General features: G+C 35.4%; 1 protein-coding gene across 1 annotated transcript in view; it reads left to right on the top strand.

Moving 5' to 3' along the window:
* LOC117333865 (OTU domain-containing protein 7A-like) overlaps positions 1-13,264 on the top strand; it is a 39,228-nt gene extending 25,964 nt beyond the window's left edge. The window contains exons 8-9 of the mRNA XM_033893284.1: positions 9-304; positions 1,226-13,264. Coding sequence (XP_033749175.1) covers positions 9-304; positions 1,226-2,517 — 1,588 coding nt within the window. The 3' untranslated portion in view covers positions 2,518-13,264. The remainder of the gene's footprint in view (positions 1-8; positions 305-1,225) is intronic.
* The last annotated feature ends 7,440 nt before the right edge of the window (positions 13,265-20,704 follow it).

Raw genomic sequence — 20,704 nt, 5'->3', positions numbered from 1 at the left:
TGTTGTAGAGGAGAAACATTGACTCCCGTCGTGTACGAAAGTCTGGAGGAGTTCCACGTGTTTGTGTTGGCCCATGTCCTACAGCGAGCTATCATTGTTGTGGCAGACACCATTCTCAAGGATTCCCATGGGGATGCTCTTGCTCCGATTCCCTTTGGTGGGATTTACCTGCCCCTAGAAACTGAGTCTAAGTCATGCTATAAGTCACCACTGCTACTCACTTATGATGCTGCTCACTTCTCTGCTCTAGTGCCTATGGAAAAACAAAGCTCACCTCCCACTGATGACAAATCAGCTCTTCCAGGTAAGTGATATAGCTTAGTATTGAAATAAACAGGTGATTTTTGTGAGTAATGCAAACCGTACCTGTGTTCTGTTGTATGATACCTAACAATAGTTGGTGATATGTAGTGCCTAGCAGTAGCTTACCTAATTAATAGTAAGTAGAGAATCCAAAGATGTCATCTCTGATATAGCTAACTTTAAAAATAGATTAAATTTATGTCAAATTTATTTAAAGTTAAATAAAATCAAGGTGTCCAGGATATAATGAGTGTAACTGAGGGGGCCGCGGTGGCCGAGTGGTTAAGGTGTCCCGACACTTTAACACTAGCCCTCCACCTCTGGGTTGCGAGTTCAAAACCTACGTGGGGCAGTTGCCAGGTACTGACTGTAGGCCGGTGATTTTTCTCCGGGTACTCCGGCTTTCCTCCACCTCCAAAACCTGGCACGTCCTTAAATGACCCTGGCTGTTAATAGGATGTTAAACAAAAACAAACCTGGCACGTCCTTAAATGACCCTGGCTGTTAATAGGACGTTAAACAAAAACAAACCAAAGTGTAACTGAGATAACTTCGCTGAGATAAATTTTGCTTGTAGGTTTCTGAAATGAAGTGTGACATAGTTTGTGAGAGGAAATGACCATGATCCATATTCAAGGTCATAAAGGTCAAATTAGTTAAAACACTTCTTCTGATTAACTTACCTAGAATTAAGATATTTTGGTTCCTGGGTCCACACATTTAAGAATTTGCTCAAAGGTAATGACTTTGACTTTTTGGAGTAAAATTTGTTAAAGCAACCTCTTTTGGCTAACTTAATGCAATGTAAGAATTACCAAAGCAGCGAATAACAGGTGAGTGATACAGGCCCATTGGACCTCTTGGTATCTATTTTCCTGTTTATTATGAGTGTAACTATAACCTTACTTTGTATTTTGTATAGCTGCAGTGCCCCTGGTTGGACCTGACCTTGTTCTGCTACCTCTACATTTTGTGGTGGACCCAGGAGCAGGATATGATTGGGGGCGTACCAACTGCATTGGTGTTAGTGTGTGTAATAGTCTGGAGGATCGCATCAACCTGCTACAACAGTTCCTAGATATGGACAAACTGCCCATTCTTTGTGAGAGTGATTATGATAGTGACGCACGCTCAACTGGCTCATATGAGTCTGACGAAAATCTGGGGTGTATTGGTAAGGATAAAAAGCGTGACAGCAAAATGTCTCAACAGATCCAGAACATGACAAAACAGTTTGGAAGTTTGGGTAAAAGTGTAGGTAAAAAGTTACGTAAGAACTTTGGAAGTGTGGGAAAGGCCCTCAAGTCAATGGGGCCAGATTCAGAGAAGGGGAAGCGTGTTGGTGGTGTTACACAAAGTACGAAGATACCACTCACTATAGCAGCCATGTCAGACCAGGAACAGACTTTTGTTTGGTGCGCAAAACTCTCGGTATCTCATAGCCAGACTCATAGACGTATGATCAACAATTACCTTCAAGACTCTGAACTACGCTTCAAGCAAGATCGGGAGTTGATGAGACCCAGTCGGGAGGAAATTAGGCGACGATCTCTCGGCACTTATGCTGATGGTGATCACTTGACCAAGTGTGTCACGTCTAACTGCAACATGTACGGTAACCCAGAAACCTGCTACCTGTGTTCTAAGTGTTTCTCTGAGCAAAGACTTGAGGCTTTAGAGAAAGAAAAGTTGAGCAATAAATCTACTAACCCTCCAAATCCATCAAAAGGTTCAGATCCAGTTATCAAAAAATGTGGCCAGTCCATGTTTTACATTTCACCAGATGAGGTTGCTGATGATGATGCATTTGTCACAGATCCAAAGCTGCTGGCATCAAAGTCAAGTGCACCGACTTCACAGCTTAACAACAAACTCCACACAAATGTCATGTCTGCCCGAGATAGAACGCCATCTCCAGACTATGATAATGTGGAATACAAGACTTATAACAAAACAGCTCCACACCCATCGGGCCCAGGCCGAATGTCTAATTCTTCAACATCTGGGCACTCAACAGCTTCCAACCCCTCAGGACCTGTCCATGCTTCTGTTACACAACCAAAAATGGCCAACACAGCTAACAAAGGGGTCGGGGCTCCATGTAGAACAGCAGGTTGTACATTTTTTGGAACAGAAGCCACTCAATTCTATTGTTCTGCCTGCTTCAAAAACTCAGCTGTTGCCCAGAAACCACATGGTTACATAGTGACGTAGCAGTATTGGAGTACTACATTAATGTATATATCTATACGGGTAGAAACAGTCATGCATTTTGGGCTTACAACACAAGCTTCTTCGTATGATCTTACTTGTTTGACCATTGATTTAATGTTTTTGAGTTCTATTCATCTTATATGCAATACATTTGTATAGTCATGAACGTTAATGAATTTTCCTGATTTGAATTTTATTTATTTCGTGCCAGCATCAAAGATGCGAGTGTCCCATGGTGTTCATCTCTCTGACCTTCTGTCCATCCCCACTTCATTTCTGGAGGTTTTCTCAAAATCAAAGGCCAACAATTCTGATATTTGGTATATTTTATTTCATTGTGATGCACTGCAATAGGTAGACAGGAGGATGGAACATACAACCTACATACCTACCTTGTGGTATCTCAACGCCTACTGTACAACAGACAGTATGGTGTGAGACTTAAGCTATAGTTATGTATTTAGTATTAGACGTACAAGTTATTTAAAGGCTAGTCTACCGTTACAACATCATCCAGTGTGGCTTCTATATAATTACATCATTGTTTTGGTTCAGTTTTTTTGGATTGTTTAAATTTTTACATGATATTAATTATTAGGTATGTTTTATGCAACAGGATTTTTTGCTAGTAACATTTCAAGATTATTGATACTGCATATGGTTATATGTACCCTGATATCTTTTGTTAAATGCTTTTAGATAAAGCTTCATTGACATTCAAGATGTCCCATGAATTCCTCAACACAATTATTCATATGTACATTGAACTTTAACACCTGAATAGATTTTGGTGGTAAGTATACCATCATCGATCTGGGGTCAAGAGTCAAAGGTCACACTTAACCAGTGTTGTGAAGCAGGGGGTATATTTAGTGACCCCACTCCCGGCTACTTATCAGTGGTCAAACAGGGTATTGGTATTTATCATGCAAATGGCATCCCCATTGTCAGAATATACCCAACACATATAAATGCTGTATTCAGCAGTGACGGAAAACAGCTGTATTTTAGAATCTTAGTACAGTACATGCGTCAATTCAATGACCTACTTCCAAGCGAGAAAAAAAAAAATATTTAAAAGGCGAAGATATTTGGAACATTTTTGTTACCATTTCAATTAAAAATGCTTATTTTTTGAAACGTTTCAACTTAAGCACCAGGCCCACATAGTCATTTCAATAAACTCTTCTATAAAGATAGCTTTAATTGATGTCAGAAATCCATGCAGTAGATTAACATTTGATAAAAGTACTAACCAGATAAAATATACTGTAAACTTTGATATAATGCCCCAAACTTTGATATAATGCCCCTTAAACTTGATATAATACCCCTTAACCTTGATATAATACCCCTTAACTTGAGATAATGCCCCAGACCATGATATAATGTCCCTATATTATTTAAAGGAAATCCTTGGTATACAGTAATGCCCATTGACCTTGATATAATGCCCCAAACCTTTGATACAGTGCCCCTAAACCTTGATATAATGCCCTGGACCATGATATCATGCCCCCAAACTTTGATACGTATATATATATATACAGTGCCCCTAAACCTTGATATAATGCCCCCAAACTTTGATAGTGCCCCTAAACCTTGATATAATGCCCCTAAACCTTGATATAATGCCTCTATATTACATTATTAAGTAAATCCTTGGTATAATGCCCTTTGCTTCATTTCCCAACTTGCTTATTGGTAATCATGATTTATAGTCCCTTTTTGACATTTCTTTCATCCTTTTATAAATCTTCCTTTACATTTTGCCAAAGCCCTGACTGGACGGATGATGGAAGTATAAAGAGTTTTTAATGTACATGTACTTAATAATATAACCTGCTGTATTGTAATAAATTGATTGTTATAATTTTTCTTTTTTTTTTGCAGTTACACGTAAATAATATCTTCATTTTTAAATGTTGCATCTTTACGAAATGATTTTTCATTTCATATAATTATATAATAATTTATATATATATATATATATTTGATTTTCATCTAATGATTTCATATGTTAATAATTCCATAATGTTCTTGTTTTTCATGGTTGTATTAATATTGATTGATTTTGACACTTTAACATTGTCTCACCTCATGAACATTTCATTTTCCTCATGGTTCAAGATGGGTTGAGCATTTTGTAATTTTTTAATCATCTTTACCAAATTGCTGTTTCATTGTTAACGTTTTATTATATATATATAAATAGCACAAAATGTGATCAAGTGGCAGGTAATCTCTAGTATTTTGCTGAGATAAAAGTTCTTAAAAATAAAATGAAAATTTTCTTAATGTTTTTTTTCTGATGACAACAGCTTCATTAAAATTTCTATGCTACCAGTAATCACCAGCAAAAGCATCAAGGATGCAGCAAAAATTGTTTGTTACAATTTTCATGTTATTTTTGCAAGCTTCATGATCTGTTTAATTTCTAATGAATAATACCACTTAAAGTGTTTAGTTCCAACATGTCTAAGGCCAAAGACAAGCACAAATTACAAGTATTCCTTATAATTAACACATTAGGATCTACTAAGGGTAAGACAAATTTGTATGCAAGCAATTTTATTGTATTGTTGTTGCTGTTTGTTAAGACATTTCATGTGAAAATATATACATCCCAGTACTGTCAAACAGGAAATGTTGATGTTTACTTTCTTTTGTGGTTTTGAAAATTCAGATTATTTTGTGGGTACAAATCTGCATGGTTATCTCATGCAGCAAAAATACTGTACATACAACAATATTTGTTGTATTTATATTTGTGGTTAGCGACCATGAAAACAAAAGTTTCTACACAACAAAAGTTTCATGTTATACAGTATTTCATATCAGGTTGTTGCATTGTTTTTTCGTCCAATGCTTTAGGCAAATTGCCCTCTCCATTGTGATAAGTTTTCATGTTTTGAAGTTACTGCTATGAAAGATAAGTCCCATAATTACTTGTTATGTTCATACATGTGTGCTTTTAATTTCTCTTGATTTTGCACAATGATGTATGTACTGATTTAGTAATTGTTTTATAGGTAATTATTCTATGTTTTTTGCAGAAAATGAGATACTCATTATGTGGATCCATCCACTTTCCATCCATACAGCTGTGTGGATCCTTTGCTGTCCATCCATACATCTGTGTGGACCCTTTGCTGTCCATCCATACACTTGTCCCATGTATATCATTCCTCTGTCTGTATGGATCAATCCTTTGTCCATCTGTCAATGTGGATCTTTTGTTGTATATTTCCTGTCTGTGTGGATCTATCCTCTGTCCATCCATACATCTGTCCATGTGGATCTTTTGTTGTATATTTTCTCTGTCTGTGTGGATCTATCATCTTTCCATCCATACATCTGTCCATGTGGATCTTTTGTTGTATATTTTCTGTCTGTGTGGATCTGTCCTCTGTCCATCCATACATTTGTCCATGTGGATCTTTTGTTGTATCTTTCCTCTGTCTGTGTGGATCTATCTGTCCATCCATACATCTGTCCATGTGGATCTTTTGTTGTATCTTTCCTCTGTCTGTGTGGATCTATCCTCTGTCCATCTTTACATCTGTCTGTGTGCATGGATCCATATTTTGTCATTCCACACATCTGTCCATGTGGATTCATCTGCTGTCCATCCATACATCTATCAGAGTTAATCTATAATCTGTCCAGTCGTACATTTGTCTTTCTATCAGTTCTTCCTCTAATCACCTAATCATGGTATTATTAAAGTCAAAGTGACAAGTCACTGGCTATGTTTGATCTCCAATGGGATGCATGATACATTTATATTTACAACTAATGAGACTGCTTGATTCTGGTTGTTTTCAATAAGTTTCCTAAGATGGTCTAATTTCACCCACATGTAAACATCATGCTAAGCTTTAAGTAATCATGAAAGTGGTGCTTGGTTATATATGTATATATGATGAGACTACTGTATTTTGGGTGGTTAATATGCCTGTTTACAATAACTACCCCATCAATGGTTAGAATTTAACTCAATTTGGTATATTTTTATCAAATTATGCACTGTATGCAGTATTTATATCCATGTTAACCAAATCTGTTATTGAATCATATAATAAAGGCAAGTCTTTACACTTCATATGTTTACATCAGATCTCAACAGTAGACTACACCAGTGTTCTGAATGTGGAGGATGCAAATTGCTTCTGGTACCTAATTAGTTCTCCCCCAGCCCCGGAAGGAGGGTGACTATATACTGTAGTTTTGGGTCCATCCAAGTTCTTCCGTCCTTCGACTATCTTATCTGGGTTATCTTCTACACTGTTTGGAACTTGTCATTCATACTTGGTATGGGTTCACCTTGGTAAGGCAATGTGTCAGGTATCAGAATAAGGTCAGTCTGACCTGCATTTTGACCTTTGATCTGCATAAAAAAGAGTTTGTTTGGGCTCTATTTCCTGTACTAGTCACTGTAACATCATACCTGGGGTATGGGTTTACCTAGGTGAGGTGGTGTGTTATGTATCAAAAGTAGGTCACTCTGACCTACATTTATGATTATGACCTTCAACCTTCATAATAAAGAGTATGTCTGGACTATATATCCTGCACTAGATACTAGTCACTGAACTTCCTACCTGGGGTATTGGTTTACCTTGACCACTGGAGCTTCATACTCGGAGTATGGGTTCACCTTCATTATTACAAATTTCTTATTTATGCTTTCATGGCATATAATTTCACTTCTGGTGGGGGATTATTTCATTGATTTGTCTTATTTGAAATATGGTTCTAAACCTCATGTTTAAAGATAAATCTTTAATGAATTAGTGCTTAATATACCATCAAATTTAATTTTATTTTCATAGTTTATATTCAGTTAACAACTGTTTTAATTAACATCTTTGTCAAATGTTCTTTGGTTGATTTCTTTAATCATCTTCATGTTCTTTTTGACAATTTTGAATAAAATGACATCAAAGTTGAAATGCTGAAAGTTTAAGCACAAATTAAACAGTGATAATTACTTTTTGGTTCAGTTCCGGACACTTTTTATTCGAGCATGGGCTTCCAGCTGTAATACTAATCCAATACCTCCTGTAACTTCTGAATATTTTAGCTTTAAATTTTAATGTTTATTGATTCTTATTTCTTTTTGCACTCAAATTTTGTTGTGATGCAGCCATGCTATAAACCATATATATAAATGTTAACTTATCAGATTATAAGGCTCGGGGGCCGTGGTGGCCGAGTGGTTAAGGTGTCCCGACACTTTATCACTAGCCCTCCACCTCTGGGTTGCTAGTTCGAAACCTACATGGGGCAGTTGCCAGCTACTGACCGTAGGCCAGTGGTTTTTCTCCGGGTACTCCGGCTTTCCTCCACCTCCAAACCTGGCACGTCCTTAAATGACCCTGGCTGTTAATAGGACGTTAAACAAAAACAAACAAACCAAATTATAAGGCTCAGTAATCTGGAATAGTCCATAACAGTAAAGAATATGGACTCTAATATTTCCAAACTACATTCTTGTTCTGCTAACCATATGTGATAATAGGTTGCAGAGCTCCTGTTGTTTTAATCTACCCAGATATGAAAATGGCCACCAGTTTGTGCTGGGAAGTCAGACATATCAGTATAGATCATATCAAAAAAGTAATTTGATTATTTATAGTGAGTTATCAATAGGAATTGTGTTTTAAACTTGTTAAATCACTGATTGAAAAATCTATGATAAATATTATATGGTGTAGGTGTATAAGTTTGTACTGTTAACATTGTTACAGGGTTATCCACTAAGGTATTGCTGAAATAAGCATTGAAATATGCAATCTAAATAACTTTTCAGTATTTACAATACAGGTACTTTGTACTTGTACAATTCACGTCATGCATGTGAATCTCATTTGTGATATGCAATGTATATTAAAATTTAAAAATCAAATGGAAAATAATACACATTTCAACAAACATCTGTTGAACAATTGTTTTAATGTTAATTGTTGAGATATTAGAACAAACTTGATGTGTGTTTAAAACATACTCTCAGACAAGACCGAGAATCCTCTGATACAACAGACCTTACTACATATGGCTGTTTCTTCTACATGATATTCACATGGATGCACAGATCAAAGAATGTTAAGATTAACAGATACATTTTACTCCAAGTTTTGTTCAGCCAACATGGATTGTGAAGCAGAAAGAAATTGAACTTCAACCAAACTAGAAAAAATGGATCATATTATCATGTTATACAAAAAGCAAAATATGTAGGAAATGAAAATTAATTTTGAAATAAAAAAGAAATAATTTTAAAAAGCATTTTTTTATCAGATGAAACTTGTTAATGATAAATGCAATTTGATTTTTAAAATTAAAACATCAGCAAGAAGATTATTTGGAAGAGTGCAAGTTTATTTGATTGAGTTGGTTTCTAGAGAACAGCAAACCTGTGAACAAGTCCCATCCTTATCACTGGGATAAACCTTTTTGTTCTGTGACAGGGCTGAAAGACATTTTCTTCTGTAAGCAAAAGTGTTCTAGCTACAAGGTCAAATCCCTTTAGGTCAAATCATTCTAGTTAACTTTTAATATAACTATATATTTAACCTTATTTATTTTACAACAATTGCAAAACTACTTACATTTATCACTCTTATTGGCCTGGATAGGAATCTGAGATGGGTCTTACTATGGGAGGAAATGTAAGAAAACCGACAAGGTCGGGCAAGTGACCTTGAGGACCTTTTCAGTTCGACCAGACTGTACTGATAGATATGAGCTGATTTTGATTATTAAAATCAGGATACCTCTATGTTATGTCTACCTCCTGTTTAGACAGACATTGATAGGGATTACCTAACATTTACTTGTGATATCCATTAGAAGGTCAGGCCAGTACTTTGTTTTTGATATTTTTTCTTGCAAATGGTCCATATTTGATACCTATTCAGAATAATTTTCTCCTTGTTTGTTTATCATGCACAATGCATTTGGGTAATTTTCATATTTCATATGTTAAAGTTTACCACATAACTCATGATTCCATTGATTTAGTGAATCATAATTTATACATGAGTGATGTTTTAAGAGGTTTCATATACATATTAATGTTTCACATAATTATTTTCATGAGTGTTGAAATATCTTTGCATATATGCTAGCATAGCTGTTTACATGAACTGTATATGACCTAATTAGGGCACCTGCCCTAATAAGGGCGCCCCTACCTTTTTCCAAGAAAAAAACCTTTGACTGCATGTCAAAATGATGTGAAAAAGTAATAATCTATGTGAAAATGTTTTGCTTCTTTTTGTGTTTAATTTTCTTTAGCAAAATTACCCGTAGTCACCAGACAGAAGTCATGGCAACATTGTCTAAGCTTATACAATTTTACAGGAATATTCCATTGATATTTAAGCTAAATAAATGATCATGAATAGGTATCTTCATCCAGAACATTTTTATAACCTATTATTTTACCATTTCCGCAGCCTTGGATATTCTGCAATAAGGTATGGTCTGTTTTATAAAACTTCAGAATAACGAACCTTCATAAGGGCGCCCCCACAGTCAATTAATCGCGCCTTGCGCCCTTATTAGGACAAATACGGTACATGTGTCAGCGTGACTGTTTTACATGTACATGTGTCAGCATGACTGTTTTACATGTGTACATGTGTCAGCGTAACTGTTTTACATTAACATGTGTTAGCATAGCTGTTCACATGAACATGTGTTACCATAACTATTTATATGTACATACATGTTACTTGTTGATAATATGCATTTCAGATTATTTAATGTTAAGACAAACTTAACATTGATGTAAAACACACAAAAAGTATTTATTATTTATTTTTATTTTTATTTATCATTAATATTTTTTATTAATTTTTTTTCAGTTTGTTAATTTTGATATTTAGATTGATCTTGTGTTCCTCATAAAAATCGTTCAACTTTTAGTCAGTTTCAACAAAATATTATTTGTTGGTTACCTAACATAATATTGATGACTGGTCCCTAACCAGCACCAGTACTCCGATGTATTATACCAATGTTATCATGCTCTATATCTTCCTGCCATGCAGAATGTAACGGTATGTATATATATGTACTGTATATATATATTTGCTAGATACTATACTTGCGAACAATGTCCTTGAAGTTTGTGTACAAATGCTGTCTGTCAACTGTTGACAAAGTGGAAGTCATTGTACATAAAGCTGAGAATTAGTGTGCCTGTATGAATGTCTGTACATACTGCTGTATTCAGTGAGAATATGTGGATAAATCATAATGATGTATTTTCTGAGAATGATAGGTGTTTAGTGTAGAAGTACTCATTATGTATAAATGCAATTCCCTAGCTTAGTTAAGAATATCCATTTTCCTGAGAATGAGTAAAGAAACATTTCAATGCAAGGGAACAATGAGAATGAGTGGTGAAAATATCACAATTATACGTGATTTAGCCTGAATTGTCTCAGGATTTGTATACATTGTAGGTACATGAACACATGTATATAGGTTATTTTGAATTTGTATTCATAGAGAGGACAGCTTGTAAGACTGATGGAGTGGTACATTTCTATGTTGGATGAGTGTTAATAAATTTAGAACAACGATAGTCTGTAATGTCCTAGGTCAGGTAGAGCAGAGAACATATAGGTAGTGTTGGCCAAGATATTCTTAATTGGTTCTGTATCGTATAGAGTAAACAAAAGGTAGTTAAAAACTATCCAATAAAGTTAAAGTGTGTGTTGGGGGTGGGGATGCTGTTCCATAGCAAGATAGTGGGTAACAGTGGATCCACTAGAGGGAGCTGTCTTATATAACAAATGGTATGTACACTGTCCTCTGTTGGAAGTTATTCTGAAGGAAAGGTAGTACATGTATACTGTCCACTAGGGGGGGTTGTTACATATAACAGGTGGTATGTACTGTCCACCAGGGGGAGCTGTTGTATATTGTCCCCAAGAGAAAGTTTTTCTGTAAGGAAGGTAGTACATGTATACTGTCCACTAGAGAGGGTTGTAACATATAACAGGTGGTATGTACTGTCCACCAGGGGGAGCTGTTGTATATTGTCCCCAAGAGAAAGTTTTTCTGTAAGAAAGGTAGTATATTCTCCACTAAAAGGAGTTCTTACATATACCAGGTCATACATGTTCTGTCCACTAGGGACAGCTGGTGGTACACTGCCCAGTAGAGGGATTTGTTACATAGAACAGGTATGTAGTATGCTGTCCACCAGGGGGAGCTGTTTACAAAGTTCTTGTTGAGGGGATATTAGATTACTATCTGGTACATGTACTTCTGCTAGATGGAGAACTGCTCAGTACTCAGACAGGAAAGGAGTTGTTACAAAAACATGTCTAGTGCATGGAGGAATGTTCAATACTCCACCAGAGATCCATCAGACAGGGAGCTGTTTAAAGGATGAGGAACAAGTGGCTGTCCACAGTATGTTTTACAATGTGGATATTTAAGTTTTGTTTCCCTTTCATTTAAGTTGTACTTTATTTTACCTGGCTGCGGTGTGACATGTGTTTTTTACTCTGGAAAAATGGAATATTGGCATAATTTAGTCTAAGATTCTGTGTTCGATGTTCAAGGAATTGTTCTTAAAGTCTTCCAGAAATTTCATCACTGATGCAGCATGTATAATGTACTGTACCTTTTGTTTTAAGTTTTCATGTGTTGCTATTGAAAGATTATTTAAACATAGGGAAATTATATCGGTCAAGCTGCCACACCTGAGTTTGAAACAATGACATGCTTTGTTTTCAGAAAACAGTTAATAATTTGTTTTCAGAAGGTGGTGTAGTTCAAAATGAAATGTTTTGCAATGAGTAGTCTACATTATATTCATTGTTATTGGTGCAATGTTCACGTAATTGTAATCAATGTGGCAAGTTATTGAAGTTAGCTTTTTGTTGATTGAAAGTTTAACAGTTGAATATACTGACCAGGTTTGCTTCTTCATAAATTGATCCTCAAGACTGTCGTACAAGGATTGACAGAGATCTCTACAATCATACTTCAGTAAGCATCAAATGAAACCTTCATTTGTAGGCATAGTCATTTTTGGATATTAATATAACACATCATGCATGTGCTGGTGTTCAGTATACTTCTAAAGTTGTCGGTATACATACTATTTAAAGCTAGCTTGTGTTTGAATTCAATACATGTATCAGTGTTATAAAGACTGAGAGTAATTTTTGTTTTGCTTGAGAGTAGTTAACTTCATAATCAATGTAATAATGATGGGGACAGTTTGCCAAGAAAGATTAAATAACAGAAAAGAAATATTATTATGATATTATGATAACATCAAACAATCAGTTGCATAAACAAATGCTCTTTTATTTACCAGAATAACTTTGTTTACAGGGCATTCATTCAGCTATTTGTTACTGATTTTGTTTTGATTTTCTGAATTGATCTTGAATTCAGAATAATTGTTTGTCAGCAAAGTAAGTTCCATTAGGACTTAAGTTTCAATTAAGAATTCCAATATTTTTGTAAGGGTTACCTATTTATTGGGGTAATAAAGTAAAGAAAGCCGAGGTGAAATGCACAATTAAATATATTTACTCCATTAAGCCAGATGTAATATGTGCATGTCTTTGTTCCTTTGTATTTTGTTATATATTATAAAAAATAGTATGGCTTTATTATAATTTTTTGTGCTTTTTATTGAAAAAAAAAAACGAATTATATACAATATATTATTTTCCTTTGTTCATTAAAGTTGAGTCATTGTGACATTTTTATGTCTTTCTGTATTTTGTATAAAAACATTTAATTGTCATCAGGTAGTAGCCGTACATCAACAAAACTGTATTTCTAACGCGAAAATCGATGAAAGACAAGAAAGATTTACACGAAAGAATACAACACTAAGATCATGTGTTCCGGCAGGCTAAGCCTCATCCCCATGCTAAGTTCTGTGAATTTTTTACTTGGTGACCTAGGGTGATGTGGTATAGGCATAATTTTTCTTCTCTTCTGGGTAGACGTGTCTGCGTTTTTGCATCTAAAATATAGATGATAAACAGTTCCCGACTTTTCTGCGTTTTTACAACGCCTCGATTTCGTTTGAGAAGTTGTTGCATTACGACATGGATTATACTGTGTAAAAAACGTCCTTTAGATTTAACGTGATTGGAATATCATGCTATCCTGTCAATGCTATGATAGAAAGTGGCATGCCACCTATCTACTAACAGGATGTAAAGCCGATATACACTGCCTTCCAGTCAGTCGAAGGATATGCTGCAAAACATCAATATATAATTAGCAGTTACTATTTTGTCTGCCTTACATTTCATATTACATAATAGATTCATATTTGTGTGGTGACAAATGAGTGAATCGCCTTGAAGCTTAAGAGAAATATCATTTCCGCACTATAAAACATATTTGGAATTTATGTAGGTTCGTTATGATCAAATCAGAGACTCTCGTAAATCATCTGTTAAAAGGATTCTCAGTACCCCGGAATAGGACGTCACCTGTACGCATAAACTAAACATCCTTCATCCTCACTTTTTACGGATATAGAACACGACAGCAGATGTATAAAACACTCCGACCTTTACGTTTTGAATTTGTGTCCCATTTGGCTTCCTTCATCAGCCTGTTGATATCCATTAACGATATTTTTTTACTTGGATTCATGAGATTATCGCATACAGTTAAAATGATATAATGGAATGATTTATGTATATGTATTGGCGTGCTTAGATATTTATTTATCTTGCGTTAAAACATGTTAAAATAAAATTGGCTCCAATGTTCTGATAACATGTACACGCGCAGCAAGACAGACTGGTTCTAGACCAAAGACCAGTCAAACTCCGTAAAATCTGCACTTCCCCCTGACGTTCTTATGTTTCGATTTATTTACAGGAAGTCTGAATAGTCTTATTGGTTATTAGTATTCATTGTTAAACGATCTATCGACAATTTGATTCATTTAGGGATGGAAATAGGATTGGGTTTGACTTCTGGTCCTGGGAGATAAACACTATTTTATTAATATTCCAGTACTTGCACACAACATCAAAATATAAATCATATATACATATAGGGATTTGAAAACAAGCTGGGAAATTTGGTTCTGGAAACATATGTTTGCTCTATACCACGGCAGTAAAAACAAAGTTTGTACAGACCGAGCTTTAATCGGTGTCTTCCGACGAGGAGACGATGTAAAAATGTCACATTTGGAATTTAGAAATCTATTTCGTTTTGCGAAGCCGATAAACCTGACGTCTTCAACAAACCTCCTTGAAAAATCCTTCAAATGCACTTCATCTAATTGATAGTGTGCCGTCTTTGAACAAGAGATTTCTTCATCTCCGAGACAAAACTCTATGATAACTACTGTGATGTGATATAACTGTTCATAACAATCGGAAGTTTCAAGAAATTTTTTCATATTATTAGATTATAAACCATAGAAAATACCCCGACGACAAAATCGTGAAAATGATTAAATTTTTGATCGACCACATCTTTGATGAGTTTGGTGACAAGATCTTTCAGCAGACCATTGGCATTCCCATGGGAACATACTGTGTCCCTCTATTGGCGGACTCGTTTTGGTTTCATACAAGCTGGTTAAGTATACAGAAAAGCTTATCAGAAGAGGTAACATATCCCGCAAAGTACTTCAACTCCAACTATAGGTGTATTGTCAATGCCTTACCTTTAAATAGGTAAAACGTTACTGACCATGTCCATCGGAAACCCTGTACGCAGAACTTGAAAGCAAGGACACAAAAGACTCTTCATTATCAATCTCTTACCTCGATTTTTCTTACAATGTAACCAGCTCGGACAGCTTAAATTTCAGTTTTCTAGTTGCTGATTTTCCATTTATAGACAGTAATATCCCTGTTTATTATCAGGATTTCCGCGACAAATGTCGACGACTGACGGAAAAAAATCAACAACACAATGTTTCATTAGATGCAGGTTGATGAGGACCATGGGAAAGTTTTACGGTCAGCATCAGGATCCCATTTCATAAAAATAAGAAATATGTTATTATCTAAAATTGTACGATATGGAGAAGGATGTGTTCAATGCTTGTTAAAGTGCCGAGAGTTTCAATCTAGTTCTCATTTGATCTAGCTTTGTATGGCGGATGTCGTTGATGAAGTAAAGACGCCTTCCCTTCCGGAACACCTGACCTCTTCGACTTATAACGGTCTCCATAGAAATCTATGTTTTTTGTTGGTATCTTTTCTTCATCACAATATGCCATTATTTAATGATGTATGAACGTCTCAACGAATGTCGTATCTCCAAATATGAATGTGTAACAGTTGCCGACTTTCATTTTTGTAAATTGCCTGTAAGGTATGCTTAGTTTGACCTATATTGTGACTTGGCGGGACTTCACTTCCGTCAACGGATAATGTCACTATAGGTCAATGGATTTAGATACTAACAATTTCCAGTTCAGATTAATGTGGAATGTAGTGGAACCAGTGCATCACGTAATTGAACAGGGGCCGACTCCACATACGAAATACCAACGTTTTATGCTTGTCTTTTTTTCTTCTTTCCATATTCATGATTGAATATTCCAGGTAATATTGCGGATTTGTTTTCAGTAGTTTTGGCCCTTAGTGTCACTGACGAGTCAAAAAAGGAAAAAATAGCATTACATTATTCTAAAAACAGCTGTAGAATGAAACTCTAGACTTTATATGTTACTAATAACAGCTGTAGGGTGTAACTCTACACTTAATATGTTACTAATATGATGTAACTCTACACTTTATATGTTACTAAAACAGCTGTAGGGTGTAACTCTACACTTTATATGTTACTAAACAGCTATAGGGTTTAACTCTACACTTTATACATGTATGTTACTAAAACAGCTGTAGGTTGTAACTCTATACTTTATATGTTACTAAACAGCTGTAGGGTGTAACTCTATACTTTATATGTTACTAAAACAGCTGTATGATGTAACTATACACTTTATATGTTACTAAAACAGCTGTAGGGTGTAACTCTACACTTTATATGTTACTAAAACAGCTGTAGGGTGTAACTCTATACTTTATATGTTATTAAAACAGCTGTAGGATGTAACTCTATACTTTATATGTTACTAAAACAGCTGTAGGGTGTAACTCTACACTTTATATGTTATTAAACAGCTGTAGGTTGTAACTCTACACTTTATATGTTACTAAACAGCTGTAGGGTGTAACTCTACACTTTATATGTTACTAAAACAGCTGTAGGGTGTAACTCTACACTTTATATGTTACTAAAACAGCTGTAGGGTGTAACTCTACACTTTATATGTTACTAAAACAGCTGTAGGGTGTAACTCTACACTTTATATGTTACTAAAACAGCTGTAGGGTGTAACTCTACACTTTATATGTTACTAAAACAGCTGTAGGGTGTAACTCTACACTTTATATGTAACTTTACACTTTATATGTAACTAAAACAGCTGTAGGATGTAACTCTACACTTTATATGTTACTAAAACAGCTGTAGGGTGTAACTCTACACTTTATATGTTACTAAAACAGCTGTAGGGTGTAACTCTACACTTTATATGTTACTAAAACAGCTGTAGGGTGTAACTCTACACTTGATGTGTTACTAAAACAGCGGTAGGCTGTAACTCTACAGTTGATATGTTGCTAAAACAGCTGTAGGTTGTAACGCTACACTTTATATGTAACTTTACACTTTATATGTTACTAAACAGCTGTAGGGTGTAACTCTATACCCTTTATGTTACTAAATGTATGTTTAAAGTGCTAACCACTTTTGTTTTTGTACAATCCCTTGTCATAGTCTGGACACTTTGGTGTTCCGATGACCCCAAGCACTGTGTTGGCTGTAGTTTGGATCTTAGAGGAGAGTCAACCACGTCTGAATAATTTCGTACGAGAAGTGAGATTATCCATTTTCTGTCTGGGATCCACTTCGAGTTTTACACTGTGTCATTGGTGTGTATGAATTTTAGTTTCATCCATCTTGTTATTCTTCTTATAAACACGAACTGCCGAGATCTAAGGACAAAATAATGCAAGGACCTGAGGATTAGTTAGTCTATGTGTAATTAGCTTCTCTGGCGTGTATAAACACATTTGTAGACGTTTTCGGCGTCTAGATTAAAATTCGGTAAAAATGACACCCCACGGTTTTCACTATATAGGTAAGAGTGGAAAGCACTCTTTGACTGAAAACGGCTCTACCTACGTCACTCGATAAAGAAAACCAACATTTTTCTATTGAGTGTAGGAATACATGCTTATGATCCTTGAAAAGATCGATAAATTTTCTTTCTATAGCATTCTATATACAACTAGAATGTGTTCTCATTCCCTCGAATGCACCTCCGTTTCATCTAAACCACATTACCGCAATTTGGAAAGGATTTTTTCAACAACAAAAAAAAAAAAAAAAAAAGAAGAAGCTTTTTGAGGAAGAGTGTCTAAAGGATATAAATTAGATTTACTAATACTAGGTTAAGTATGGATAATCTGTTCATCGTAGGTTTCATCAGTTATTACTTCTGACAACAGATTCCGGTGAGCGGAAATAAGTAATATGTATGGTGAACAATGACCTTTTACTATGTCCCTGATCTATATCCTTGTTATTTTCACCTCCGCCACAATGACATGGACGATCATTGTGGCTGTCACTGATCAATCGGCTGGTCACACAAAGCTCTGGGTCAGCGCCGGATTTTAACTTGTCATCCTTTATTCTTTATGTTTTATTCAATCTTATGTCCATCAGTGTTCTGATATTATCATTCACGAGTCTGGCCTTAGAATGTTGTACCATTTGGGCTAATTTAGTGGTCTCGATTTCTTTCGCTTTATATTGCCTAGATTCTAGGTTGTGTGCCTCGCTCTCCTTCCCTGTTTGGAATCCACGTCCATTTAAAACAACATGGATTCAATACAACCCTCAGTATCTCAAATAAATAGCATTTTTATCTATTTTCTATAATTATCATTCACTATTCTTGTCATACAAGGTGGAACCATATGTGTTTCAACTTAAATAGTTTGACTTCTTTCCTCCTCGTGTTGCCTAAATTTGGCTTCAGGTTTTCAAGGGCTTTGACTCTATGAACACTCCTTATTTAGAATTCATGTTGGGTAGGAGATACGAATAATAATCAGCCCTTAAAAGAAACAACAAGAAACCAACCTGAAACAAACAACACTAACCAACCAATAATAACCACAAACCAACCAAACAGCCAAAAACTAACCAAAAATCAAAAACAAACAACCAAAAATCAATCACAAACAACCACAAACAACCACAAACCACCACAAACCAACAACAAACAACCACAAACAACCACATGACAACCACAAACCAACCACAATCACAAACAACCACAAACAACCACAAACAATCACAAACCAACCGAAAACCAACCACAAACAACCACATGACAACCGCAAACAACCACAAACCAACAACAAACAATCACAAACAACCACAAACCAACAACAAACAACCAAAAACAACCACATGACAACCACATGACAACCACAAACAATCACAAACAACCACAAACAACAACACACCAAGCAAAAACAACCACAAACCAACCACAAACAATCACAAACAACCACAAACAATCACAAACCAACCAAACAGCCAAAAACTAACCAAAAATCAAAAACAAACAACCAAAAATCAATCACAAGGTAGCACACCACAGTAAGACAGCCTGGCCATGGGCAATTTTTTTGTTAAGCAAATAACTCCTGTATTATGATATGCATAAAAAATGAAAAAATAAATGTACACTATAATTGGTATATTCAGTATGAAGTAGTACATACAGGCTTCACATTTATTAAAACAAAAATCAATAAATTGGTTCCGGATTTTAAATATCCGGATTTTCCGAACGTGTGTTTACACAGGAAATTTAGTTTTGCCTACAGCGCAAAATGGCAGCCCACAGAAAAGGTAAGATAGCGGAAAAACTTAATTTACAACATATGTCCAAACAAGATTAATTCTGTCTTTGGGATAGAGATATTTAATTTTAAATAGGTTTCAGGAAAAAAATTGTGTAGAGAATTGTGCCATTTTGGGTCAAATATCATAATATTTTGCAATTTTTGAGAATTTTTTAAGCTGTTACCATGGTATTCACAGCTCTAAAAATCACAGAAAATATCAGTTTACTTATCCTTCAGAGCTCTATTAAAATTGCAAATGTTGTACAGATTTCAAATATATATACTTTATTAGAGGTTATATGTAAGGTTAACTGGCAATGTTTACATATCTAAAACATGTGCCATATTTTTCAGAATTTGGCATTTTTACTGTACACTGCTACCCAAACAACCACAAACCACCACAAACCACCACAAACCAACAACAAACAACCACTAACAACCACATGACAACCACAAACCAACCACAATCACAAACAACCACAAACAACCACAAACAATCACAAACCATCGAAAACAAACCACAAACAACCACATGACAACCGCAAACAACCACAAACCAACAACAAACAATCACAAACAACCACAAACAACCACAAACCAACAACAAACAACCACAAACAGCCACAAACAACCACATGACAACCACAACCACAAACAACCACAAACAATCACAAACCAACCGAAAACCAACCAAAAACACCCACATGACAACCACAAACAACCACAAACCAACAACAAACAACCACAAACCAACAACAAACAACCACAAACAACCACAAACCAACAACAAACAACCACAAACAACCACATGACAACCACAAACCAACCACAAACAATCACAAACAACCACAAACAACCACAAACCAACAACAAACAACCACAAACAACCACATGACAACCACAAACCAACCACAAACAACCACAAACAACCACAAAACAACTACAAACAATCACAAACAACCACAAACAACCACAAACCAACAACAAACAACCACAAACAACCACATGACAACCACAAACAATCACAAACAACCACAAACAACAACACACCAAGCAAAACAACCACAAACCAACCACAAACAATCACAAACAACCACAAACAATCACAAAGCAACCGAAAACCAACCACAAACAACCACATGACAACCACAAACAACCACAAACCAACAAAAAACAATCACAAACAACAACAAACAATCATAAACAACCACAAA

Source organism: Pecten maximus, chromosome 9 (assembly GCF_902652985.1).
Source record: "Pecten maximus chromosome 9, xPecMax1.1, whole genome shotgun sequence".
NCBI classification, from domain to species: Eukaryota; Metazoa; Mollusca; class Bivalvia; order Pectinida; family Pectinidae; genus Pecten; species Pecten maximus.
This window is presented reverse-complemented; position numbering and strand designations above follow the sequence as displayed.